General features: G+C 36.2%; 14 protein-coding genes and 2 non-coding genes across 16 annotated transcripts, besides 1 other annotated feature; 12 read left to right on the top strand and 4 right to left on the bottom strand.

Moving 5' to 3' along the window:
- Window positions 1-229: 229 nt before the first annotated feature.
- On the top strand, window positions 230-1,810 carry BEWA_008720 (hypothetical protein; the record flags this gene model as incomplete). Its single annotated transcript, XM_004831069.1, has 2 exons — window positions 230-1,576; window positions 1,631-1,810. The coding sequence occupies 2 exons, from the start codon at window positions 230-232 to the stop codon at window positions 1,808-1,810; spliced, it is 1,527 nt and encodes a 508-aa protein (XP_004831126.1).
- A 114-nt stretch (window positions 1,811-1,924) lies between these two features.
- Window positions 1,925-1,946: a sequence feature (AT_rich).
- An 85-nt stretch (window positions 1,947-2,031) lies between these two features.
- On the bottom strand, window positions 2,032-3,414 carry BEWA_008710 (hypothetical protein). The gene is made up of 7 exons (XM_004831068.1): window positions 3,148-3,414; window positions 2,889-2,974; window positions 2,686-2,845; window positions 2,496-2,652; window positions 2,374-2,459; window positions 2,192-2,323; window positions 2,032-2,134 (listed from the first exon to the last, which is right to left on the bottom strand). Exons 1-7 carry the CDS (start codon window positions 3,388-3,390, stop codon window positions 2,066-2,068), a joined length of 933 nt encoding a protein of 310 aa, XP_004831125.1. The 5' UTR covers window positions 3,391-3,414; the 3' UTR covers window positions 2,032-2,065.
- Window positions 3,415-4,024: 610 nt separating this feature from the next.
- BEWA_008700 (protein kinase domain-containing protein) lies at window positions 4,025-7,019 on the bottom strand (the record flags this gene model as incomplete). Its single annotated transcript, XM_004831067.1, has 3 exons — window positions 4,025-4,549; window positions 4,682-5,281; window positions 5,352-7,019. The coding sequence occupies 3 exons, from the start codon at window positions 7,017-7,019 to the stop codon at window positions 4,025-4,027; spliced, it is 2,793 nt and encodes a 930-aa protein (XP_004831124.1).
- Window positions 7,020-7,360: 341 nt separating this feature from the next.
- Window positions 7,361-7,442, top strand: BEWA_008690. The gene has a single exon. It is a non-coding gene; the product is annotated as a tRNA-Ser (tRNA).
- A 77-nt stretch (window positions 7,443-7,519) lies between these two features.
- BEWA_008680 (hypothetical protein) lies at window positions 7,520-7,961 on the top strand (the record flags this gene model as incomplete). Its single annotated transcript, XM_004831066.1, has 3 exons — window positions 7,520-7,622; window positions 7,711-7,785; window positions 7,834-7,961. 3 exons carry the CDS (start codon window positions 7,520-7,522, stop codon window positions 7,959-7,961), a joined length of 306 nt encoding a protein of 101 aa, XP_004831123.1.
- On the bottom strand, window positions 7,756-9,032 carry BEWA_008670 (hypothetical protein). Its single transcript, XM_004831065.1, has 2 exons — window positions 8,929-9,032; window positions 7,756-8,888 (listed from the first exon to the last, which is right to left on the bottom strand). Exon 2 carries the CDS (start codon window positions 8,681-8,683, stop codon window positions 7,997-7,999), a length of 687 nt encoding a protein of 228 aa, XP_004831122.1. The 5' UTR covers window positions 8,684-8,888; window positions 8,929-9,032; the 3' UTR covers window positions 7,756-7,996.
- A 624-nt stretch (window positions 9,033-9,656) lies between these two features.
- On the top strand, window positions 9,657-12,024 carry BEWA_008660 (uncharacterized protein; the record flags this gene model as incomplete). Its single annotated transcript, XM_004831064.1, has 5 exons — window positions 9,657-10,925; window positions 10,961-11,449; window positions 11,499-11,618; window positions 11,672-11,755; window positions 11,863-12,024. 5 exons carry the CDS (start codon window positions 9,657-9,659, stop codon window positions 12,022-12,024), a joined length of 2,124 nt encoding a protein of 707 aa, XP_004831121.1.
- Window positions 12,025-12,405: 381 nt separating this feature from the next.
- Window positions 12,406-13,650, top strand: BEWA_008650 (hypothetical protein; the record flags this gene model as incomplete). The annotated part of the gene is made up of 1 exon (XM_004831063.1): window positions 12,406-13,650. One exon carries the CDS (start codon window positions 12,406-12,408, stop codon window positions 13,648-13,650), a length of 1,245 nt encoding a protein of 414 aa, XP_004831120.1.
- Window positions 13,651-13,712: 62 nt separating this feature from the next.
- BEWA_008640 (hypothetical protein) lies at window positions 13,713-15,198 on the top strand (the record flags this gene model as incomplete). Its single annotated transcript, XM_004831062.1, has 1 exon — window positions 13,713-15,198. Exon 1 carries the CDS (start codon window positions 13,717-13,719, stop codon window positions 15,196-15,198), a length of 1,482 nt encoding a protein of 493 aa, XP_004831119.1. The 5' UTR covers window positions 13,713-13,716.
- Window positions 15,199-15,539: 341 nt separating this feature from the next.
- On the top strand, window positions 15,540-16,889 carry BEWA_008630 (hypothetical protein; the record flags this gene model as incomplete). Its single annotated transcript, XM_004831061.1, has 1 exon — window positions 15,540-16,889. One exon carries the CDS (start codon window positions 15,540-15,542, stop codon window positions 16,887-16,889), a length of 1,350 nt encoding a protein of 449 aa, XP_004831118.1.
- A 607-nt stretch (window positions 16,890-17,496) lies between these two features.
- On the top strand, window positions 17,497-18,045 carry BEWA_008620 (hypothetical protein; the record flags this gene model as incomplete). Its single annotated transcript, XM_004831060.1, has 3 exons — window positions 17,497-17,660; window positions 17,797-17,890; window positions 17,929-18,045. 3 exons carry the CDS (start codon window positions 17,497-17,499, stop codon window positions 18,043-18,045), a joined length of 375 nt encoding a protein of 124 aa, XP_004831117.1.
- Window position 18,046: 1 nt separating this feature from the next.
- BEWA_008610 (hypothetical protein) lies at window positions 18,047-19,095 on the top strand (the record flags this gene model as incomplete). The annotated part of the gene is made up of 5 exons (XM_004831059.1): window positions 18,047-18,069; window positions 18,104-18,584; window positions 18,618-18,681; window positions 18,717-19,027; window positions 19,063-19,095. The coding sequence occupies 5 exons, from the start codon at window positions 18,047-18,049 to the stop codon at window positions 19,093-19,095; spliced, it is 912 nt and encodes a 303-aa protein (XP_004831116.1).
- Window positions 19,096-19,341: 246 nt separating this feature from the next.
- BEWA_008600 lies at window positions 19,342-19,414 on the bottom strand. Its single transcript has one exon. It is a non-coding gene; the product is annotated as a tRNA-Val (tRNA).
- A 48-nt stretch (window positions 19,415-19,462) lies between these two features.
- BEWA_008590 (hypothetical protein) lies at window positions 19,463-19,826 on the top strand (the record flags this gene model as incomplete). Its single annotated transcript, XM_004831058.1, has 2 exons — window positions 19,463-19,669; window positions 19,725-19,826. 2 exons carry the CDS (start codon window positions 19,463-19,465, stop codon window positions 19,824-19,826), a joined length of 309 nt encoding a protein of 102 aa, XP_004831115.1.
- A 33-nt stretch (window positions 19,827-19,859) lies between these two features.
- Window positions 19,860-20,754, top strand: BEWA_008580 (hypothetical protein; the record flags this gene model as incomplete). Its single annotated transcript, XM_004831057.1, has 7 exons — window positions 19,860-20,003; window positions 20,064-20,114; window positions 20,153-20,214; window positions 20,259-20,349; window positions 20,421-20,474; window positions 20,513-20,579; window positions 20,615-20,754. The coding sequence occupies 7 exons, from the start codon at window positions 19,860-19,862 to the stop codon at window positions 20,752-20,754; spliced, it is 609 nt and encodes a 202-aa protein (XP_004831114.1).
- A 443-nt stretch (window positions 20,755-21,197) lies between these two features.
- On the top strand, window positions 21,198-24,027 carry BEWA_008570 (hypothetical protein; the record flags this gene model as incomplete). The annotated part of the gene is made up of 8 exons (XM_004831056.1): window positions 21,198-21,332; window positions 21,366-21,460; window positions 21,495-21,606; window positions 21,641-22,644; window positions 22,680-22,806; window positions 22,842-23,504; window positions 23,538-23,730; window positions 23,768-24,027. 8 exons carry the CDS (start codon window positions 21,198-21,200, stop codon window positions 24,025-24,027), a joined length of 2,589 nt encoding a protein of 862 aa, XP_004831113.1.
- Window positions 24,028-24,043: the final 16 nt, after the last annotated feature.

Below are 24,043 nucleotides of genomic sequence, written 5' to 3'. Positions count from 1 at the left end.
TGTGTAAATTTACGCATATTCTTCTATTTATAGTTCCTCTATTTCTACTTTGTGCATATGTACAATGGATTTATTCGTTTGTACGTCCTAGATTGGGACTGACACACTCGGTATTTGGCAAATGTGCACAGAATTCCATGTATTAACTCGCTTAACATGTTATTTTATCATATTTCTGCAGAAATTTGCGTTATAGTATTGAAATAGTGAACATTCCATCGCAAACAAAATGCCAATATCAACAAACTCTGTCTACAACTCTGTCTTTCTGGAGGACAGAGTATTCTACAATGTTATGGAAGACGGTCTCTGGTATAAGAAGATCATTTGCTTAGTCGGTTTTGATGACACCCTAGAGGAGTGTAAGGCTCTATGTATGCACTTATTAACTTCATTAATTGATAAGGGAGCAAGTGTATTAAAGTACCCAAACAAGAATCTTGATAGTAAACTTTCTAGTGCAATCGACTATTACCTATGCAACTATAGTATGGGATATGATATTAGACCAAAAACTGCTCTAGACTCAAAATTTGTCACTCCGATATGGTTATACTCATGTAGCAGGGATGATACAATCTACAATACTAACACTCTCCCTATCTTCAAAGCAAATCTCACCTTTTATCCTCTCAAATTTGCGTACTCTGGAGTTAAAATATCGGTTTTTGGAGCATCAAGATGCATAACTAGGGATAATACATTTAGGGCTTCAGATTCTGTAACAAGAAGCATAGATTCCCAAATTAGATATCCAAGTTCTTTTCCCGGAAGCTTTGAATCAGGAACAAATTCTGCATCTGTAAGTTCAAGAATTTCCACAGATAACAGAGATGGAATGCCTTCCTCATTCACCAAACCTGCAAAGGTTATAAAATACAACTTGGACACAATTGCAAGATTTATAAGGCATTGTGGGTTCACCTATATGGATTGTACTGCTATAAGAAATGGAACTGCGGATTTGAGTGGAACCGTTTACTTTCTATTGTGCCGTTCCATGGATGAGGATATTGACCAATCTATCGTAGAGTTATCAGACAGAATCCCCTGTATAAGTATAGAATGGCTCTACGATACTTATATTTCTGGAAAAATGGAAAATATAAACAAGTATCTAGTTAAACTGGACTTTTATGATCATACTAATATGTCTGTAAGAAAAAGAAAACTAGAAAGGAAACGTAGCATCTATCATAATAAGGTCCTCTGCTTCTCATATCTCTCAGCCATAGAAAATGGGCTTAGTAGTAATGATTACAGAGATATAGGTGCTCTTAACGTATATATCGTGAATCCCGTTTATGTTTTAGCTCCATGGGCTATTGAAGAAGTAAGTTGTGACAAGGAGAGACAAATGTATAATAATATATCCCTAATAGATGATAAGCAATTAATGTTATTTCTTTCCAAAGAAGAGTGTAAGAATAATGGACTTGGGCTTTTTGCGGAACTTTCTTTATTGCTGGATAACGCGCTAGAAAATGATAGCAGATGTAAAAGGCTCAATATCAGAAATATAAAAGTTTACACTTCTCCAATAAACAAAACCCCAAGAGAAGAAGATTTGCTGCAGGTAAGTAGTTTTTCTACATCCATTAGCTTTACAAATTTTCACAAAATTATGCAGATTCCATCCGAGCTTATTGAGGGGCAGACTTTGATAAATTATATTAAGTCTGGAAAACATATAAACACGTTTAATTTGTATGATTTAGCGGATAGTATAACGTTTGTGGAGGTCGAAAATCTCTCTCAGTACCAGGATGAAGCGATAGAAGAATCTAATAGACAGTTGCATGCGAGGTAAGTGTCAATCATTTAATATATATCGGCAATCTAGTGTGGATGAGTACTGCAATATTTCGAAGGAAGCAGAAATTAGATGGAAGGCTCTGAATTCAGATTAGATATTTGTCATTTGTTATATTTAAATAAATTTTAAACGAAAATCCTGACGGACAGAAAAATGCATAAAACAGCATAACGCTAACAGCGATAAATGTAAGACTTTGATATTTACAATATCTTCCAGATAATACTTAATTTGTAAAAATTATCCCCTCTAGAAAGAAGCGTTGAGATGCTCAGACAGCGCAAATTGCAGGTTGGACAAATTTGCCAGATAAGCAATCTGTAAAACAATGAAGAGCAAGTAAGTTCAAGCAGGTGAATATAAATGCATACAAACCATCAAATTGTCCTGGAGTGACATTTCACATATTTGCTGTAGTTTTTGAGGTTTTAGTAACCTCTCAGTCGAAACTGTTTTTAACAAAAATCTCCCAATCTCTGGTGGAATCTTTACACTTCCATTACTCTCCTAAATAATGTCATGAATTACAACTTTTAAAAGGCGTAAATAACACTTACCATTGCAGTCTCCACATATTTGAGGCACTTGTCAATGAGATCTCTCAAACGTAGCAGAGCACCCCCAAACGTATTTGGAGTAACACCTTCTAAAGGCGTGCATTATAACAAATGGAAAATACCTCTTGTGAGTGGTTTGCGATTCTTCCAATTATCAAGGGACTTTAAAAGTGTTGACATTCCTGCAGTATCAGATGGAGAAACCAAAAGCTCCAAGTCTACTTCATGGAATTGAAAAAAGGCATCTTTGGTGATAGTCAATGGGAGTTGAACATAAGCCTAAGAATCTTGTATTCCTATCATTGTGGTTACCTTAATCATCATCGATCCCGAGTCGCATGTTGCATCTACAAGGAGGTGAATAGGCTCGTACAAATTCGGTTGGGGATAAAATTTCGAGACAGAGTTAAATTGCTTGAACCATCCATGCACGGCGCATGTTAATTCTGTCATCTCTGATCCAGTACAGAACCTAAAAGCAATAGTTATTGGAACATTGATGAAGATTGAGTTACCATCCGACAACTTGTTCCTTTGGATTGACCTTCTGTTTAAGTTCGTACATATTTTCATGATGATCAATGATAATTTGCAAAAGACCCTGTAGATTTATTATAAGATGCAACAGTAGGCAACGAAGAGATCGTAAGTGAAAAAACAAGAGTCACAGTACGAATTATATGGATATGACGTCACAGTCCTCGAGTAATATGTGAATATACTCAAAGTTAGCAAAAGTAGTAGAATGTAGCACAGAGACTTAGAAAACCGTACCTCATCTGTGAGAGAGTGCCTATCGACGAAGGAATCTGTGATTTCGACCGTATTTCCTTCACATACCACACCCAAAAGTGTTCCTATGACGTTGTGTTGTCCCTCTTCACGCCTCATGTAGGAATCTAGGATTGTAAATACAACCATTGGATGGATCTTCCATTTTATGTTGGTCAGAGGGGTACTATGGAAACACTTGGAACCCAAAGTGGTGGATAAATCTAAACTACCACTTAAATCCATATTTATCTATTTATGAAATTTATATACTAGGGGCCATAGAGGACTTGAACCATGTAGGGACACTATAGCAGATACCCAATCACAATGAATAAAGATTACTTTATACATTTGTATATTGTATACGTTCGTTTCCTTCGGATTAATGTGTTGAATGAACGTCACCAACCTGTGCTCAGCATATAATTACAAGTTACCCGTGAACTTGGGATTGCTGACCAGAATAACTGGTTAGTCCAGAGTATAGTTGGTTGTATTGCACAAAAAATTAAAAAAATGACAGGAGCAAACAGTTTATATCCACTGGACATTTGATACAGATAAATGATGCTGCACATTTCGTGTCTTTGACAATGTACAATTTTGGACTTTGTATGCGCTGTACCAGCATAAAAACAACAGCTTCAGGCCATTTTGTAATATGAGCTCTCTAGTTGCTTCCAAAGTATCATTAACATCTGTCATTTCCTCGTGATTATTATTATCCTATGGAGAGTAACGAAATTTATAGAAAGCAAGGTGGAAGATTACTGTATTTATGAGTTGTTCTTGTAATAAAGATACTTTTCTCCAGAGATCTTCTAATTTCCAATTTTCATGTCTTGCTGTAAGAGTTCTTGGATATTCATAGCATCAATTACACCTTAAGTTGCACAAATTGTTTGCAAGACTGGTTACCTAGTTTAATAGCGTGTTCATGAAACGATTTGTCCAAAAGAACAATGGCAGCTTTCGTAGGTATGCTTATTCCGTATCTATTTCCCAGATGATGGCAACCAGAATTTGAAGAAGACATGCTTAAATATCCATTCATAAGTAATTTTTCATACTCATAGGTGGAAAAATGCTCTATATATGCTATGCATTTTGTTATGTCCCATAAGCTGTCCTTTGCAGGAATAGCCTCATTTTCATCTAGTTTTTTCATAATGCATGTCACCTCAGAAATTATGAGATCAGAGATATCATATAAAGAATTCTGGATCTCTATTAAGCTCAAATTATCTTCATAGACTTTTGATTTATACGGTGAGGGATTAGTCATACACAAAGCTCGCACCTTTTTTGTAAAATCAGAATTTTGTGCTTGCGGAATCAAAGCTTGCGATTTGAAATTTTTATCTGTTAAATTATTCTGTCTCGTGGAATCTACGATACTTTCCTGAGATGAAATGTGATCTATCGTCGGTGCATAAATCAAGATTTTAATGGATAATATTGCATGTATCGTTTTCATTTCTACCAATATATGAGCAATATATTGTATGAAAATTTAAGAATATATAAAACATACCATATATTCACTTTTATAGCCAGCAGATAAGTGTCTATACAGGGAAATAAGCCATATAACTTTTGCCTTGAGCGAATCTGAAAATTGATCAAGCTCAGAAAAATGTATGCAAATGTTGCTTAAAAATACTACATCCTTAAACATACAGGATTCTGGACATATTTTCATACTTTTACCATAGTCATGGACATAAAAGTGCAGAGTCAAAATTGAAAGGTCATAGTTGAGAATAGTTAGTATTCTCTTCTCCGTTTCAATGATTTTATTTTTATGTACCTCATAGATTCCGTGTGCTTTAGTATTGTAATGTTCTTGATATATTGCTTTAATGTGTGGGAGCATATTCAATGTTTTATTGGCAAAATCAGCATATTCATCTGCATCATTGGTCTTGTAGTATTCTTGAGATTTCTCATTAAATCTATCCGCTATTTTCAAGCATGATATATAAATATGATATATTACGCTAATTTCAATAAAAATTTCTGATTCGTTGTTCTTGTATTCCTTGTGGATATACTTCAGAAAATAACCTATGGCAAAATGAATAGTTTCGTTAGAGAGTTGAAAAGCTTTTTTTACAACTAAATACCAGTGTACCTAAAATTAAAGTGTATATAATCAGAATAATTGATATATAGTCTCTTTAAATGTGGATATTAAAACATACTATGAATCCCCTGTAATCTTTTAGTGAAATATTAAAATCTTTCATCGGTATCATATATCTTCTCAGATTGTATATTTCTGTATCTGCAGGATTGGAATACTTAAGTCCATAAACGTTTTTTACTATGTCAAGATTCATTAGAAGCTGATCAGACTGATGATAATTCAGACACTTATTTATGAAATTGCTTGTTGTATTTTGTCTGGGTTGCATACTATCAACAAAGCAGCTGCATTCACCTTTACCTATTTCCAAAAAATATTCATTTTTAAGTATATATTCTGCAGATAGCCTTGAACTTCCGTTCATATTTAAGAGTCCATACAAAATATATAACCCAGTTGTGCCAATATTCCTGCAAAATAGCAACAAATTTTCAAATGATTCTCGTTGACCAGATTTAGAATAGTAGTTTAACATTTCATCTTCATATCCTATGTTATTTAATGCTTTGACTACATCTTCACGCTCAATTTTGTTCCATTTTCTTGTAATGGAAGACCACCTATCGTACAAGTTGTCAGGTAAATGTTCAACTTCCATATACCCTGGAAAACCTATAGTTTTAAATATGCTCCAAACCAAACTAATTTCATTTGTGCCAGTGAAGAGGTTCTTATTACAAACAAGTTCGTAAAATATATTTCCTACTGACCACAGATCCACTTCGTTTCCATACATGTTGCTACGTAAAAGTATTTCCGGTGCTTTATATTGCATTCTTCTGCATTCTCTAAAACTCATTGACCTTTCCTTAGACTCTTCTGGAGTGTAAGATCCTTTTCCATACGTAGTCAGCCTTCCCATGTAAATATCTCCTATCTTTGTAGAAGTATATTTAATTTCTCCACTAAGATTATTTTCTACATCTTCGAATATAACGAATATATTTTCAGGTTTTATGTTTCTATGCATTACATTCCTGCTATGTAAATACTCTACAGCTTTCAAAATGTCCTTCAAAATCGGAAATATAAGTATTTTAAAATAATCCTCACATTTACAAACAGATTCCCTGTGTACAAATTTAATGTATTCGTTTAAATTCCATTCTATGTATTCTGTAACAATGTATATTTTGTTTTCTGTCACTTGGGCTCCGTAGTATTTTATTATATTAGGATGTGATAATTTTTGTAAGTATGCACACTCTCTTAGGCATGAAGTTGTAACTCCATCATCAGAATTTGCATTACAGAGGGATAAATCTATGCATCTTATGCATACCTTTTTGCTATTTTCAAGATTATCCGCACCTATATTAACACTCCTATCTTTTATTTCCGAATGACTTTCTACAGTTTTCTTGCTAATATGTTCGGTAGATGTTTTAGAATGTGATGTATAATTCATTTGTTCTTTACAACCGAGATATAGACCTACATATAACTTCCCTTTTGAGCGTCTTTCGCAGAGTATTTTGTTAGGGTTAAATGCCAGCCTGGACAATATTCCGTATTTACTTTCATAAAAATTCCAAATCTGTGACTCCAGTATAGCCTTCTTCCAAGTTTTATTTACCAATATACAGTGTGTTATTACATCCTTTGGATGTAAATACTGGAGTATCTGAGGTATAAAGTTCCTATTTTGAGAAAGGAAGCATATTCTGTAAAATTTAGCCGACTCACTTAGACGACGCCTTTTGTTAGACGTGGATTCTTCCATTTCCGTCGCTATTTTCACGACTTTAGAAATGTGTATTGCAAATTATGCTAGAGTTATCTATTTGTCACTACACATAGACTTGTTCGATATATGTTAGACAGTGAAGATAAAGTAGGACTCAACAGGGACATTTTTAGGGTTATAAGAATAGAAAATTTCCAGGAAGCAGCAGGAATGGCACAGAGGAGATTAGAGCTGCTGATAATTTAGACATATGGATGGGATAGCCTAAGAAGGTTGGACTCCCTTTGTTAAAGCCATTTCTCGACAACTAGATGAATCCAGCAATTTAAATTGATGTTATTTCATATAATGGATATTAATTTTGGGCCCCCGGGAAGGGCGGTTTGTCCGAGCGGTTAAGGAGTTGGACTTGAAATCCAATGGGCTATGCCCGCGCAGGTTCGAATCCTGCAGCCGTCGTTTTAGATATTTTCCCAATGTTTGCGCAAGATACTTATTACGGTTAAATGTATTTAAAATAATATATTGCATTTGCAATGGGAAAGCGTTGCAAGAAGAAACATAAGGGATTAGGACATAATCGCTCCCAGAAAAGGGGAGTCAGGGACCTGAAGCACAGAGCGAAGGATTTAGATCAAAGTATGTTGATATGTAGATGAAATATACGATTACAATCGTTATATATTTGCATTTGTTCATGTTTTACGCGACCATATATTACCTGTAGTATATGAATCGCTTTTGAAGGCAAAATCCGGTGACAATCAACAAGAAGATCCGCAATACGAAGTTCATGGCCAAGGTAAGAGATTCAATTAGTTACAACTTGCCTTTACGCACTATTTTATAGGAAGATTCTATTGTCAGTTCTGTGATCGCTATTTTTTGGACGAAAAGTCAATTCAATCGCATTCTAATGAAAAGACGCACAAAAGACGTGTAAAGGCACTTATGGATTTCACGCCGCACCAGCCTTAGAGCTGTTGCACTTTGCAAACCCTGTAAGTATACATCTATGTATTAGCAGATGTAATCAAATCCTTTTCTAGAATCATGAATATATATTCTAGATACCAAGGAATCGATCCATGATCCTTAATCTTGTCGTAGGCTTTGCAGATTAGATCGAGCTCAGTTTTATAGTTTGAAATTTCAGTGTTTAGCAGAGAGTGATCCTTGAGGTATTTGACTAGCAAATTAGCCAGAAAGCTTTTGTTATTGTAGCAAAATTTGAGCTTTTCTGTATCATCCAGTACTTTAATATTGTCTTCTGGGATATGGTTAAATTGACATTTACCTTCATTTGGACATATTCCATGCAATACATTAGATCGGCACAAGAACAAACGAGGTTCATGTGAGTATTTACACTCAGCTGCTGTGTATTTGCATTCACTTGGCATTTTAATGTAAAACTGGCAGAGCTTGAGATCTTTTGACTTGAGTGGAATACATGTGTGTGAAAAGCTACATGATTCTCCATGCACGCAACTGCCATTGCGATAGTAGTATCTGCAGATTTTTACTGGTTTCAATGCGCTATTGTGAGAATTTGTGGCGTCATTCCTGGAATCCGTTTTACTCTCTTGACGTCCCTTTGCTCTCCTTTTCAAGATTTCCAAGTATTTGAGTCTATGCCTTTCTGCGGCTTCCTTGGAACGCTTTCTCTTCTTTTTAGTTTTTGCAGGGTCCATTTTCATAGTATTATATTCCAAGTTATTTCCGTGCGTTGGTTTAATACCAATTTTGAATCTACATTGTTAGCATTTAGACAAAAACTGCATTAAATGTTGTCATTTAATTACAAGTGGAAAAAATACCGAAATAGGAGACCACCTGAAAGGGGTATCAGTAGAGCATACAGATCCACGTAGTATACACTTGTAAAGTCTTGACAGAAAATGTCTACCCCTATAAATGTGTGATTCCTTGGGAGAATGGATACCATGCCCTTTCTCTCGAATACAACCGTCGCTTTTTCGTGAAAAGATCAACTCTTCAAAAACCCCTCTTTAAGACTTAAATACAATGTGTTTGGTAGACAATATGCCAAGTGAACGCTGGTACAACCGTTATAGACAACACCCCGTTTTTCCCTGGATGTGCAGACGAGTGCCATGGATATCTTGAGGTTAAGGACCACAATTCAGATAAAAGCGTTCATATTTATCATTTGACTTGTAGTTACATACTTAAAACTGTACACATTTGCTATATTCTACCTACAACCTCTGTCTACCGAGCATCTGACAGAGATTTTCTATTTTGAGACACATTTATCTTCTATAGTTTTAAACCGTATAATAGACATATTTTGTGCTATACAATTGGTCTCTCATTTAGAACTCGCACTTGTTCCATAGGAACAGTATGTAGTAGATCTCTTTGCACATGCCAGAGAGTTATCTAGTCAAAGAACTTCAAATCTAGATCGTTACTACACCCATAAAGCCTTATATTCGATAATTTATCTCGCATAAAATCACCTCTTTGTTTGAATTCAAACATATTCTTAATTGCTGAACTGGTAGGGAACTTGTGAAATACACAGCATAGGTATCATGCTGATCAAGCGCCCAAAGTTTCAGAACGGAGAAGTTTAGAGGATATAATACAGCTTTTGGATATTTATGATGAGGTTTGTTAGTGGGATTTTAATTTCTGCAGTTTAAGATGGGTACCCTTAAAACCTTTGGAGTACTCCTGTTTGCCCTATTGCTGAGTAGTAGTCAATGCTATTACTTGAGTCATACGATAAATAGCATTGATAATGCAAAGCTTGCAACAAGAGAAAATCATCCTATACACAAGGTGGGTTCTGAAAAGGATAAAGGTGGTATAGTGATTGCGGATAAGGCAGAATATAGAATAACAGATATAGAGGATAAAAATGAGAGAATTACAGTTATAGTAGAGAATTGGAGTAGTATAGTTGTATACGTAGTATTTATTACAACCGCGTTTGCTTTGACAGTCTTATCTATAAGCAGAGTAATTGAAGATAAAATAGAAAATGCACAAGATGCATTTCTAAAAAATGCATACAATATGTGTTTTAAACAAATCGCATTAATCAGTGTCATTAATTTGGTTTTATGGCTAACTTTACAAACAAGGATTGCCAAAAAATTGGACAGTATATTTGTAAAAGAGGTTCTGGAAAAGGGACATTTAGACAAGGATGTATCCATTGTGGAGCCTATATTTGAAAGTTTGCTTTCTATCTCCATCATGCTACTTGCATGGTATATAGTATACGCAATATATTTTCAATTTGTTGTGAGGAGATTAATAGCTTGGATGAGGATAACTGATAACTCAGATGTCTTAACACTATCTAAGGAGATTGAATTTTTGGAAAGAAGGTGCTTTTCACCTATATTCCATAAGCATACCTTTGACAAGGGAAACTTCATCGCAAATAGATACGAGTTTATCGATAATATAAATAGTATGAGTATACCAAGGGTGGATCCAGGAGGCTATTATTTTATGGAGTATTTAAGAGCCAACATGTTTGATCTTTCGGTTAACATGCTCAAGTTTCCCCTTGAAGCGTTGTTTATAGTTATGATATCCGCATTAATTTTCAAGAAAACTTTTACTTTTAAAGGAAGAAATGAAGTTGTTATAATCTGCACACTCAGTATCGTTTGTGCTATCGCAATGGTTTTTTTGTCAGTTCACCTATCGATGATAGAGCAGAAATTATATCCAAAGAACTTATCCAAATATCTCATACTTAAGCATAACACAAGCGACTGGGATATTTCTAGACAATATAACGATCCAACACTACCTAGTTACAAAATAGATGTCGATGCAAACGAATCCGGAAATGATTTGAGCAAATTAATAAAGGAAGATTCCCCAGCAACAAAACATGAGAACTTATTCTACCTTAAGTCTAAAGGTCCAGTCGTACTTCTTAAGCTTTTTGAGGTAGGTTTAGTTTTCATTCGTACAGTTGTATACAGATAACTTGCTACACATTCTTGATCATCCTCTCTCTTTGGGTGTATCTTATACAACAACACAGTGAAACTTGGTTGACTACCTTCCGTGTCGGTAATGCCATAATGGGAGGTTCTCTGTTAGTAATATCTGGTCTAGTTCCAAAGGTATTTTATTCCCTTATTGTGGTTAGCAAGACCGGAATGATGGTAGACTTGAATACCTTGTCAACGGTTTGGGAATCTCACAAATCTAACAATACTAGGCACGCAATTGAGTTGATCGATGCCCTAAATTTGGATTCTGTAGTTTCTTCAATTACTAGAAACGGTGATACTTACTGGAGGCATTTATTGGCAAAATTTAGAACATCTCCACTTGCAATACAGAAGCAAATATATGAAATGTGGAACGCACTAGATAATAAAGGAAGAGGTGTGATTGATATGCCCCAAATTTTACGCTTCATTTCCTCTCAAGGCATAAAAACTTCACCAAAGAAACGAATAAGGGTACGTGTGTTGTGGCATAGATTTATGCAATTGTACACCAAATACACAGGATTTCGTAAAGGTATTCACAAGAGAGCAACCGTATAAACTGAATGAAGAAGAGTTTTTGGTAATGGGCTTGATAATAAAGCAAATTATTGTCATTCCACTTGACCGATCCCAAATGAAGGTAGGTACAAGCTGACCATACCCTCTCTATATCAGCATTACACTCATATTCAGTTACTTTTCGAAGATGTGTATGGAATACCATGGACATCTCCGTGCGGAATGGATTCGGATAGTCTCCAAAAGATACTCAAACACGTTAGTCTTACACATTTTGTTTATATCAATGCACATGACATATATTTCAACATCAAGCTTCATATGTGTTCATGCCAAAGATGTATTGTTGATGACATCTCATACAGCTTGGAATAAAATGGAGCGAAGGGGACAGAAGACACCTGCTGGACTTTTTGAGTGGTGGCAATTGCGATGGAATGTCAGCCGAGAGTTTTATAGAAAGATTGGCATCAGTAGAAGAGTTATTACAACCTACTAACTACAACAATTTGGTGTCTGAGGTATAAAGCTCGATTTATACGTACGCCCAATATTGAGAACTGCCAAGTCGTATGGTACCATACGCCAACATTCACCTAATTTTTCGTTGCATTTTAAGGATCGTTGACATGTATAATTGTACTAATACTATGGTATCAACGTTGAAAAGCGCAGTGCCAGGGTGTTACCGACCTACCGCTACGATGTAACGAGCAGGAGGCTGCATTTTTGATATAAAGAATTAGGAAGAGTTATATTTGAGCAAATACGCACTTTACCCATATTAATTCATCTTGGGACATGTAGATTTAAAATATAATGCCGATACCATAACATCGCCAAAGTTCGGTTATGGTACAAAATTTTAATGGGCTTATCGCACATATTCTCTAATGTAGTTGTTAAAAATGTCACAAGTTGAACCGGTCGTAGAGCAGGTACGGCACATGGACGAAGGTTCTCCTCCACAAGCCGAGGTTATCTTTGATGTATCAAAATTCTGGGCTTTTCGATCGCTAAACGTTATTTTTGTGTTATCAGTTATAACATTGTCCTTTATATTATTTTTTCCGCTTCCGTATTTGGAAAGATCACCCGGAAGTTACGTGTTATCTTTGGACCTAAGTTCCAATACACACTCTAGTGAGATCAAGTGCATTACTACAAAGCTGTCAAATGGAGATATTTCAACCTTGTTTACCATTTATAATGAGGATCAGATTTTGGGTGATATCAAATTTGGCGACGTCGTGCTTCTGCGCGATAACAGATCTATAGGTCGTTTCGTAAATGCATATTACAAGGATAAGTCAGATAAGTTACCTTACATGGTATCGTCTTTAGATGTATATGATAACGTAGTGATTTTGAAGAAGTTTTTTATTAGGGAACAAGAAGGTTCATACTATCAGCTCTTTGATTCATCCGTTTTTACAAGGTCCTTACTGGCTAGAGAACCGACTTTTGTTGATGTAGATTTTAATACGTTGGTAACTTGCAATCTTATTAATGTATATTCAACATCATTTGAAGATGCACATGGAAGGGTCGTGACCGAATATCACACTCATAATGATGAAGTTTTTGGTCGCATCTCGTTTGGAGATTTTCAGATTGATACTGATAAATCAGCAGTGGATCGTAACATTGTAACTATTGCCGTTCCAAAGTCGAACATTATGAAAATTATGGTCACAACGATCCTCAAGGACAGTATCAAACATACACGGCACATATGTTATTGCTTTCTTGATAATATTCACAAGGTATTCACTACTATAAAGTCTGTTTTGGATGCTAATAATATGAGACTGACGGATTTTACCAACCTCTTTGATGTAGTCAAATTTGAACCACTGGGAAAACCCGTGGCTGTTGACTACAAATGGTATTTAAATGAATCCACCAACGATATTGTGTTTTGTACTTTAAGACACCAAAAACGCAAGTACGTTATAGCTTTTGGGCAGTTGAATAATACTATTGGCGAGGTTGCAATTTCAAAATCATGTTCTATACCAGCAAATGACTCCGCCTCCCATAGGTTGCTCGTGCTAGATTTTAAAGGCAATTATGCGAATATTCCCACGTACTATGTCCACACAAAAGTTGAATACTTTGATGTAGTTCGGATTATACAGCCCATAAATTAGTATCCTTTTCTTTTCGTGTCACCTAGCAGGTACATGTGGTGTACATTGACGTCAGTTTTTATACTCATGGAGAGTTGCCTGAGATCCATAGTTGATTTACAGGAACATCTCCTCTCCAGCCTAGATTTTAGCGCTACACATGTGCTTTATGAGTTGCAAAGCTGCTGCAATGGGCTTTTGCGGAAAATATGCAATATTGATTTGTATTCCCACTTTTTGCATGGTTTTATGCAAAAAATTGACACACATGAATCCATAATTGATGAAAGTATTCAAATTTTGATTAAAAAATATTCAGATTTGTCAAAAAGGCTAAAACACGAGCTTTTCTCCCAGATAACTCGTAAGAAAAATATAAAGACATTGGAATCAATCGAGTTCAACGGTGAAAATGTTAGGGATGCAGATGATGCCTATACTGAAACCCTTGAAGTTAGCTGTCCTAGACCAGATAGCGCAAGAATCAGTGAGGGCTCCGCGAGGACAACGATTTCTTTGGACATAGGTGGAACCCTGGTAAAAGTGGCTTATAGGCTGAATCTGCATGATTTACGAGGATATACATATCTCACATGTGTATATGAAGCCTATTGTTATTCGGCTGTATTTGTTAAATATGCCTCTCGCTATTACAAATTGGACATGAATCTTGATTACGGGGATGTTTCATCGGAAATTGACTTTTTACACTCTCTATACTTAAATGTAGAAGCAGGAAAAAATTCCACATTCTGTTTTAGGCATGTGCCTATATCAAGAATAGGAGAACTCGTGCGAAGCATTACCGCTATTGAAGATAGATATGGTTGCCAGTATTTGAGTTTAACTGGAGGTGGTTCCTTTAAATATAGAAATATGTTCGATTATATGAAGAATGTAAGAGCTAGGGATGAAATGGCATGTTTATTTGAGGCTGTAAAATTTATACATAATATTCCTGGTTCAGTTATAAGCTATAATTTAGAACATAGGCTACCAAAGAAGAAATCTATCAATCCGTTATATCCATATTTGATTGTAAATATAGGATCTGGGATATCCGTTATAAAGGTTTCAAGTGAAACCGAATTTAGGAGGGTATCTGGAACATCTATCGCAGGGGGAACAGCTTTTGGTTTGATCAACTATCTAATACCTACAGCGTCCTCCAAATGTTTTAACAACTTTAATGCGGGAAACAGTATGTTTGATGTATTCAACGAGTATGTTGATGAAGCCACCGTTAAAAAATATCCACCTTATGGGCTAAAATTGAGCCTTGGAGCATTGCCTTCCGATTGTGGCAGTGAAGGTTATAGGGACGCATATATAACTAGTATTAGCGGTATGATTGGATATAATATAGGTACATTAGGGTATTTGTTGGCAAAGGTGCACGAGGCTAAGCGTGCATTTTTTACTGGAAAATTTGTGTGCAATTTTACTACAGAAAGTATTGTTTCAGGATTTTCTTTTAGTTCTGATGTGTACAATGACAAAACAATCGATATTTGCTTTCCTGTGCATGGAGGATATATAGCGACTTTAGGTTGTTTACTTTGTATATAAAATCTTTCACATTTAATTACATGTTACTCACTCATTTTTCTTACAGAATCATCTCCATTCATTATTCTTCCTCATTATTGCATTCTCATAACATCACCTACTAATTCCAGCAACTCTACATTCCGTCTGTGAAACCTTAAGGATGTGAGCTACTTGAAACATGCATCTTGAATGGTGAATAATACTGGAGCATTAAAGTCCCGTGTATAGAGTGGAGAGGGTCTCTTTAATTTATGACCAAGGATAATGTAGTATATAATGATGTGACTATAGAGATGGGATAACAAGATAATACTGAAGCTAGGTCCCTAAGTATAGACAGAGCTCTAGTGACTGTAAAGATGGCAGGGAATGGTCCCATTCAGAAAGGCGCCATGTTTATGGCAGGTCTGACTCTCTTGCAGTCTCTCCGTGTGGCTTTAACTGGAGCAAAGTTTGCACTTGATAGATTTAAAATTCCGCAGCAGTATGCCAGTTCGTTCATTAACATGGTCCATAATCCTATGGAACTGGCAACGTTTACTGGAATGGCTATTGTGACTTCCATAGCACTATATAAGGGTGAAAGTTCTAATGATAATGGTTTCAGGTACTTTTCCGCTGTAACAAATGTGACACTATGTTGTTCATTCATTCTACTCCTCTATGCATTTACGTCAGGAGGTCAAATGGGAAATCTCACCTTTTACTACTGGACTATAGTACTTGTCTCATTTATATATGGACTTAATGTGGCAACTGTGATGACTGTAGCGAGTGCAGATGCTGCTCTTTTCAATATGGGAATCCCTCTATCTGGTATTCAAGTTTCTGCCTACTACTATGTTTTTAATAAGCTTGCTGAGAGATTTAACTGGTCAAACGTTAGTTACTGGATCATATTCTGGCAGCTTGTCATAGCAATACTGATATCGGCAGCCTCAGCTGCTGTCTGGATTGCTGTTGCAAAGAATGGTACTAATAATTCTAATAATGGTCAACAACCCTGTGCTGCCGCCATCTCTCCAATTTTCATGGGAATGGTGGGTATGGGTGGAATATACGCTTTCTATCCTGCAATTGCTCCTTATAAACTGACTGAAGTTGGCACTGGCTACACTATTGACCTCGTTGTTTTATTCATGAGTGCGGTTCCAGGTATTTTAATTGCCATCTTATGCCTATGGAAGATTGGTCCAGATAAACCATGGAAGAATGGTACTACTCAGTGGTGGCATGCTGCTTGGATTCTGGCTATTCCGCATATTACTGCCATGGTCCTGTGTTTGTGCACACTTCATTATCCAGATAGTGGATTAGCACGTTCCATAAAGAGCAGTGGTTTAAGGGTTGGAGTCATTACCATCACTCTGAAGTTTTGTGAAGAAGGATTGAAGGCAGTTTCATATGCTGGAGGTGGTGCGTATAAAAGCCCAATTCCACCTGTTAATGCATTCACTTCGCAAGGTTTAATGATCATCTTGGCCTTTACCGGAGATGGATACCTTAAGACTTACTCCAAGTATGAACATGATCGTAGTAACTGGCCTACTAGAGACTTTGGGTTCTGGAAGTCCTTAGGATACTGGACAGGTAATGGAGTATCTGAAGCCTGTAAGAGCGTTAAATCTTCTTTTACCAAGAATGTTAGATGTAAAGTTTTGGGTAAATCAGAGGCTTTACTTATAGTCTATGAAGATGAGGAATTTTAGTGGATGACCTGGAACTTGTCATGTTTAATGGGCTACTAGACTGCTCACCCATCCTTGGACATTCGTCCGTGCATTAAGAGTCTAGTGGAGAGTCCGAGGAAGGGACTACTTAGGGAGAGACTCATACTGAGGAGACCTTCAATGCTAAAGAGTTATGCTCATAGTGTTTGTCAGTTGTCTGATAGAGACAGTTGGCCTACTTCACGTTATGGGTTTTGGAGTTCTTGGGGATATTGGTGTAAATGTGGTTGTCGTGGTCTCTATACCAGTCTTCCTAAGCTGTTGACTTTTGATATGAGGACTACTTTGACTCATAAGGATGATCGTTTGTTTATTTTAGTTACTTGTGACTTGCCCCCAGATGAATAGTTTGTTGATACGTAAGTACCCTAAGCTCCTTTTATGGTGTAAAGCCTGTGCGGACTACCTCTCGTTTAGTGTTTAGATAGTGTGCTGCCTGCTTCCATAAATTATCATTTTTTAGCTCCCGCCACCCACTAATGTGTGCCCTGTAGCTGCTTGATGTTATTTTATGATCCGTGGAAATCTTAGTGTCTAGTCCGCTATAGTCTCTTGTTTCTGCACATGTGTCTATAACTTGTATATTATGAACGAAAGGACTCATCGCTTGCTTCTATATGTAATTTCTAACGATGATGACAACTGGGAAACTCCAAACGCCCTTTTGATTCCACTCAAGAGTCCTGATTCTTCGGTTACGCTGGGTGACTTGCGTAAAATATTCCCAATACCCGGAACATATCACTATAGGTACGTGCACTTCGCAGGAAATGCCTATTTGCATCTATTCACATTAAGTTTACCTACACATTGCCCATAGCAACGCATTTCCCAATATATTTGCCGTTATATCGACTATTTGTGGAAATAATATACAAATGTATAGAATAAAGTCCAAACATGGAAATGGATTTGTTTGGTTGGATGTGACCCGGGATGATGAGATCTTGCGACATGTAGATAATGTTATATATATGAAGGTAAGCTTATACAGTGCAAAATATTAACATGTTCGTAGATTTTGAGAGTAAAAGTTGAATCTGACTGCAAATTTGTACCAAATACTGAACAATATGACTTATTTCCAAAGGAACCGAATAGTAAAGATTCTGATTTCGATTTAATTTTTAGCTGATATGATGTATTATACACTTAGAAGGTACGTTTCATCCATATTATACACCTATATACAGGTTGAGTAATGCAAACACCAATAAAGTTGCCAAGTACGTAGAAAAGGTTGCTGATTTGGGCAAGAGGAATCTTCTATTCCGAGTAGACATTAGGCATATCTATTCTATTTGGACAATATGTAAAAATGAGGAAGAGTATAAGCTTGGCCTCTCGGCTACAAACCACTTTTATAATTTTGGAAGACAACTCACGCCTGAAGGTGTAAACAAACTCTTCGTAATGACCTTGAGGTGTAAGCAAACTCAGGAGGCTATAAAACTTATCGAAGGTTGCAACGATTGGCTATGTAATCCACCTTCACTTGGCATGATTTATATCTTATTGGGGGATTTGATTTCAAAAAAGGATTTTGATTCCGTGTTCCGACTATTTAAAGTAGTCAGAACAACATGGAATATTCGACTTTCTAACACTTTATATCATTACTCTATCGTTGCTATGTTGATGATGGATAAAAATCCACTAGAAGAGGCATTAATGGTAGGTTTACAATGGTTAAATTAAAATGTGCAGTTATACGGCGATGCTGAGGTGATGAACATTCGTCTAAAAGAGGAAACACACAATTTTGTTCTAGGTACGTATTTTCATATTTCAAATAAAAATCTCCAGAACATGCTCTCAAAAAGCCCGTGGATGATAAGCATGCCATAATCTGCAAATATGTACTAGAGAGAATGATAAATGAAGTTGGAGCTCTCACATCTAAAAGTTATTATCTGATCGCATGGTTTATCCTAAAATACAAAGAACATGTGCATCCCAGTCTAGACCCAATCTGCAGTTTGTATAAAGATTGGACATTGCCAATTAGACAGGCATACACAATGGAAATTTTGCACACAAACAATGTGGATATTCCACAGGAATTCGTCAAAGATATACAAAACGAGGCCGAAAATGGTTCAAAAGAGGCACAATTTGTATGTTTTAATCTTTCCAATGTAAATCTCTTTAGGTGTTAGAACATCGCCTATCCGCTGAATTATGAGTAATTGCTTCACACTTTCATAATAATATGTACTATTACATAATTTAAGAATAATTAAAATTTGAGTCCAGAATTGGGCATATAGTTGGCATGTGTAGTGAGTAATCCGGGAGAATCCCACTCAGCCAAGCTCCAGGCATAAAAATTTCCCATGTACGTAGATGAAACCCAATATAATATTAAGGCATTTGTAAATTGTCTACTAAATATGGAATATAGATAAAAGTAAAGTTCATTATCCAAACATACGGGCACCGAGGATCGAACTCGGGACCTTCTGCGTGTAAAGCAGACGTCATAACCACTAGACCATGCCCGCTGACGGCAGGGTGTGAAATTATAACTTATAATTCATTTTTGTCTATAAATGAAGAATGTAACTCTGAAAGCACGAAGTATCGACGAAATCTGGAGCGGTTACAAAGACTATAGGGATAGTTGTGAATTTATAAAGGTGGGCATTCAGGAACTTGACAACGCGTTGAATGGCGGACTTCCTTTGGGAAAAATCCTTGAGATTTATGGACCTTCCGGGTCAGGGAAGACACAATTCGCGTTATCCGTTGTTTCAGAGGTTAGAACTGTGTAACTTGTGTACACATCTCTGCCTGCACTTCATTTCCTCGTAGATTCTGATCAAGAATGGGATACACTCAAACGAAGTATTCTCCCTTTACCTATACACGAATGGAACATTCCCAATACAAAGATTATGTGAGATTTTAGGTTAGTAGGCCTGGAATGTTCATAAAAATATCGGAAAAATGAACTTAAAACCGTATCTATTAACATCCATTGTAGAATCTAAGCGTCAAGATCATATAAACGTTATCAATGATAGAAAATGCAACATAGACATGAGAAATCTCTTGAATTACCTGTTGATTGACAAAGTCAATAACTCCACCGTAAGTCTACACATCGGCAGATTGACTCAAATCATAACTTCCACTTAATGCACATTTTAGGAACTTTACGAGGTTTTAGCTCACAAATTTGTATCATTGTTGAGAGCAAATGTTGGTAAAAGTCGCTATATATTCATGATTTCTCATAGGTCAAGCTTCTGATTCTAGATTCCATAGCATCGATCTACCGATTTTCATCGAAAGAAGAAAGGTTATATATTCACGTACAAAATTCCCAATAGAATTAATATACAGATCACCTGATGATAAGCCAATGATTGATGTAATTTCCATTTTGAAGCGAGTTGCACATGAACACAATCTGGCTGTTTTAGTGATAAACCAGGTATATGCCATCTCAGTGTGAACCTTGTTATCAGTATCGTAATACATGCATATAAAACTTTACGATTATAGGCTACAACGGCATTGAATACATACAGTGCTCCATTTCTAAATCCTAGATCCAGAGTATGCCTCAATCTTATTTCTTGTAATTAGACACGTAGGTGAGACCAGCTCTTGGAGATTTGTGGACTAAGTGCATAAACAGTCGCATTTTACTTTGGATAGATCGTATGTTGCTGTTCCCTTGTCATCAGTTTATATAGGCAGAGAGGGATGGAGAGATAAAAGTAGACACTTTCAGATTATATTCGGTTCAAACGCTCCAACATCATCTCCCATACCATTTATAATCACTAAAAGAGGAATAGAAGTCAGAGATATAATAACTATGTTCCGGGACTGATAATATAACATGTATCTAACTTATGATAGAAGCTAATACAAAATATCTGTATTTGCGTTAGATCTTATAATAATAACTTTGTTATACGTAGATTACAGACTTGTAGCCCTTGTCTAACTATATTCACCTTGGATGTGCATCGGCGTCCCACACGACGGCTAATTACATTATATCATGTTCGTTACAGTATTTCAGGCCATAAATAGTTTTTACCCTTTATTTTAATGTAGTATTTTATATTTGGAATGGATTGAATCGTATCCTCTCTAACAAATAGAACTTGGAATACGTTCTCATGTTATGCTCGATGTTTTCATAAATTCGCTCAAATGTGTTTGAACAAATGCATATAACTAGGAAATTTTATCGATGACAGACTGATGTGGAGAAGATTAGTAGATTAAATCCATAGCTAAACATTCTAATCCTGTATTATACCTAAAATGGCTTCGCACCCTAAGATGTATGATGATAACGGAAGCTCGAGCAGCTTTAGAAGTAGAGATGAAGACACAAATGATGCTTCATGCCTGGTTAATGCAAGTATGTTTAACCAGTGGCGCTCCAAATACGTCGACGTAAGTTTAGCTGTTTCTACACGTTTATTTTAGGAACTGGAATTTGGAGGATGGAATATTGATATGGTGAAATTTGCGATTGCAACGACTTATGAAAGTTATGGGCCGCTAAAAACTGCCATTAGAAGGTTTGTAGTATTCATCACTTTATCAAATATCTAGGGGTATTCCGGATATCATTAAACACTATATTTGGATCAAAGCAAATGAAGCAGATAGATTTTATATAGAACATCCAAACTTCTACAAAAATTCGTTTGAAGCAACCTTTGGGGTATGCCATATGTATAAAGCACATACTTTTTTAGTTTAATGTTCCAGAAGAAATGGGCGACTATTGTCCGACATTTTGCGGTGGCCTTTTAGGTCTTCAACTTGATATTTTGAACACACCAGCTACACCGTGCGATTTAGACGATAATATTATAGGTTTGTTTTTCATACTCAATATTAAAAATGCAGATAATGATACAATATATTCGTATTCTCGTTTTAACTCTGATTTTGGGTATCAACCAAACTTTTGGGATAAATTCAAGAGTTTGAGTTTATTTGGAGAATCAAAAAGAGTCCTGGGAACAAAACAAAGAGGCAATAGTGCAACTACAGTTATTGGTTCCCAAAGTATGTCTGGAAAGTTTCCAGATTTGTATAAGGATAACCGTGATATTCCGCTCGATTTAGATGATAAAAAGCAGAAGAAACTTCCAAAGGGAGATGGTAAAATCCAGAATAAAAACGATATATCGGAATATCTTTCGGTAATTAGTTCAGAAAGCATGAACCAAAAGCGACTAATGAAATCTGCCATGATAAAAATACGAAATTTATCAACAGATCAGCACAAACCAGGTATAAACACGGATAAGACGAGGCAAATGTCGGATACCTTTATATTCACTAAGAACTACGAATGGATTCCACCCCCTCCATCTCATCACTCTGAAATAATGGGCTCTTATATATCAATTCCTGATCATTCATCTGCCAAAACCACTGAAAAGAAAAGATTCTTGTGGATACGTAAACTATTCAAAAAATTAGGATGGATGTGTATGATCAAAGATAAAAATGCAACACACGATCTCACCGTGACTTCTAATACAAATTTACCATTGGAACCTAACTTTAATTATGTTCATCAATTTTCGGCAATTCCTGAAATCATGGGGAATTCAACTCCAAATATGCAAGGATCTGATACAAGTCTTTCCAGGGATTCTGAAACATCCATTCCAATTTCTACACTTCCTAGTGGGTCAACTATTTCACCTGTTACCAGCACTATGGGTAGCAATACCACATTAAATAGGTTTGTTTATATTCCAAACAACAATTAGTTTCCAGTTCTGTCTACAAGTTGACTGATGTAACATATTTAACAATTTTACTAACGGATGATGGAATCAGGGAAGTAAAACGCATTCTCTGGTGTCTAAATTCCTATTTTTCATCAAAGGTTGAATTTTTGCCGGTATGTTTTGCTACGTATAAACAACATTTGTACAGATCATCCCTTCGTTATGCTGCATATTGCTGATATATATGTCTCCAGAAGCCGCATTCTGTGTTTTATATAGACTCATTCTGAAAGCTACTAATAGTATGGGTAATGACTGTGGAGAACGTTTTTTGTTTTGTGATCGCAAAGGATTTATGATTTTCGTAAACTATGTTCAGAGTCTTATGAACTCAAATTTACGGAAATTGGTCTCCCATTTACAGCGTTTGAAGGTAGATCTATCCGCCTGGATAGCAAGGGCAGTTCAACATGGATTTTCCGAAATATTGCCGTTCGACTATATTCTAAGAATATACGGAGATTTTCTTTTTGAGGGCGAATCTGTTTTTTGCAGATACTGTCTAGCCCTTTTGAAAGTTGAACGGTCTCGGCTACTAAAGTGTAAGAGAAGGGAAGAAGCTGAAAAGATTCTATATCACATAGGCTTGAGCAAAAATTTGAATATTGATCAGGTTACTAAAATGGCATATAGTTTCCGTTTAAGGCTCTATGATAACAGCTACAAATCATTAGATGTCATTTCTCCATACTTTATGCAGGTTAAAATGAAAACTTTCTACAGACCAAGATTGTCCGCAGCTTCCAGCATTATTCCAGACAACTTGTGGGAACTATTATGGACCTGGATACTACCAACATATCGCATTTTTGTAAGTTGAATTTATATGTAACATATTCTTTAGGATCCGGAAAAAATATATTCATCTGATAGCCACGGATCTTCCATGATGGGTCTCATTAAGCGTGTTTACGAGTCGTTGAAGAAGCCTTGCCCAGCTTTACTGTTTGTAAAGACAACTAAATTGGACGTATTTGGTTGTTTTATTCCGATTTTGTTGGATTCACCAATAAAGGGGCATTTTACACCTACTGATGGTTTGTTATCAACAGACCTACTAATACGTTTGTTTAGGAACAAGCCAGCAAAACACGTTTGTCTTTACTCTGTCCAACCCAGAAAAAATTTACCGCTGGACTGGAAATAATACTACTGGAATAAAAATTTCAAAAGATGGAATAATCGTTGGCGCAAGAGACCCAGCCTTCGTCCTAGACAAAGCATTAGGAAACGGTCACACTGCACCATCCGTTTCTTTCAATTCACCTTGTCTTGTATCCTCCAACACTGGTTACTTCTCAACACTACTTTTGGAGTTGTGGACTCTCACTTAAATAACATGTAACAGTT

This window comes from Theileria equi, chromosome 3, assembly GCF_000342415.1.
Source record: "Theileria equi strain WA chromosome 3, complete sequence".
Taxonomy (NCBI): domain Eukaryota; phylum Apicomplexa; class Aconoidasida; order Piroplasmida; family Theileriidae; genus Theileria; species Theileria equi.
This window is presented reverse-complemented; position numbering and strand designations above follow the sequence as displayed.

Bases quoted from the DNA above. Each gene is read 5' to 3' on its own strand.
- BEWA_008710 (XM_004831068.1), bottom strand. From the start codon at position 3,390: ATGGATTTAAGTGGTAGTTTAGATTTATCCACCACTTTGGGTTCCAAG. The intron at 2,846-2,888 runs GTAACTCAATCT...TATTGCTTTTAG, and splicing joins AAGGAACAAGTTGTCGGATG to GTTCTGTACTGGATCAGAGA. The intron at 2,460-2,495 runs GTATTTTCCATT...CGCCTTTAGAAG, and splicing joins TCGCAAACCACTCACAAGAG to GTGTTACTCCAAATACGTTT.
- BEWA_008670 (XM_004831065.1), bottom strand. From the start codon at position 8,683: ATGAAAATGGACCCTGCAAAAACTAAAAAGAAGAGAAAGCGTTCCAAG.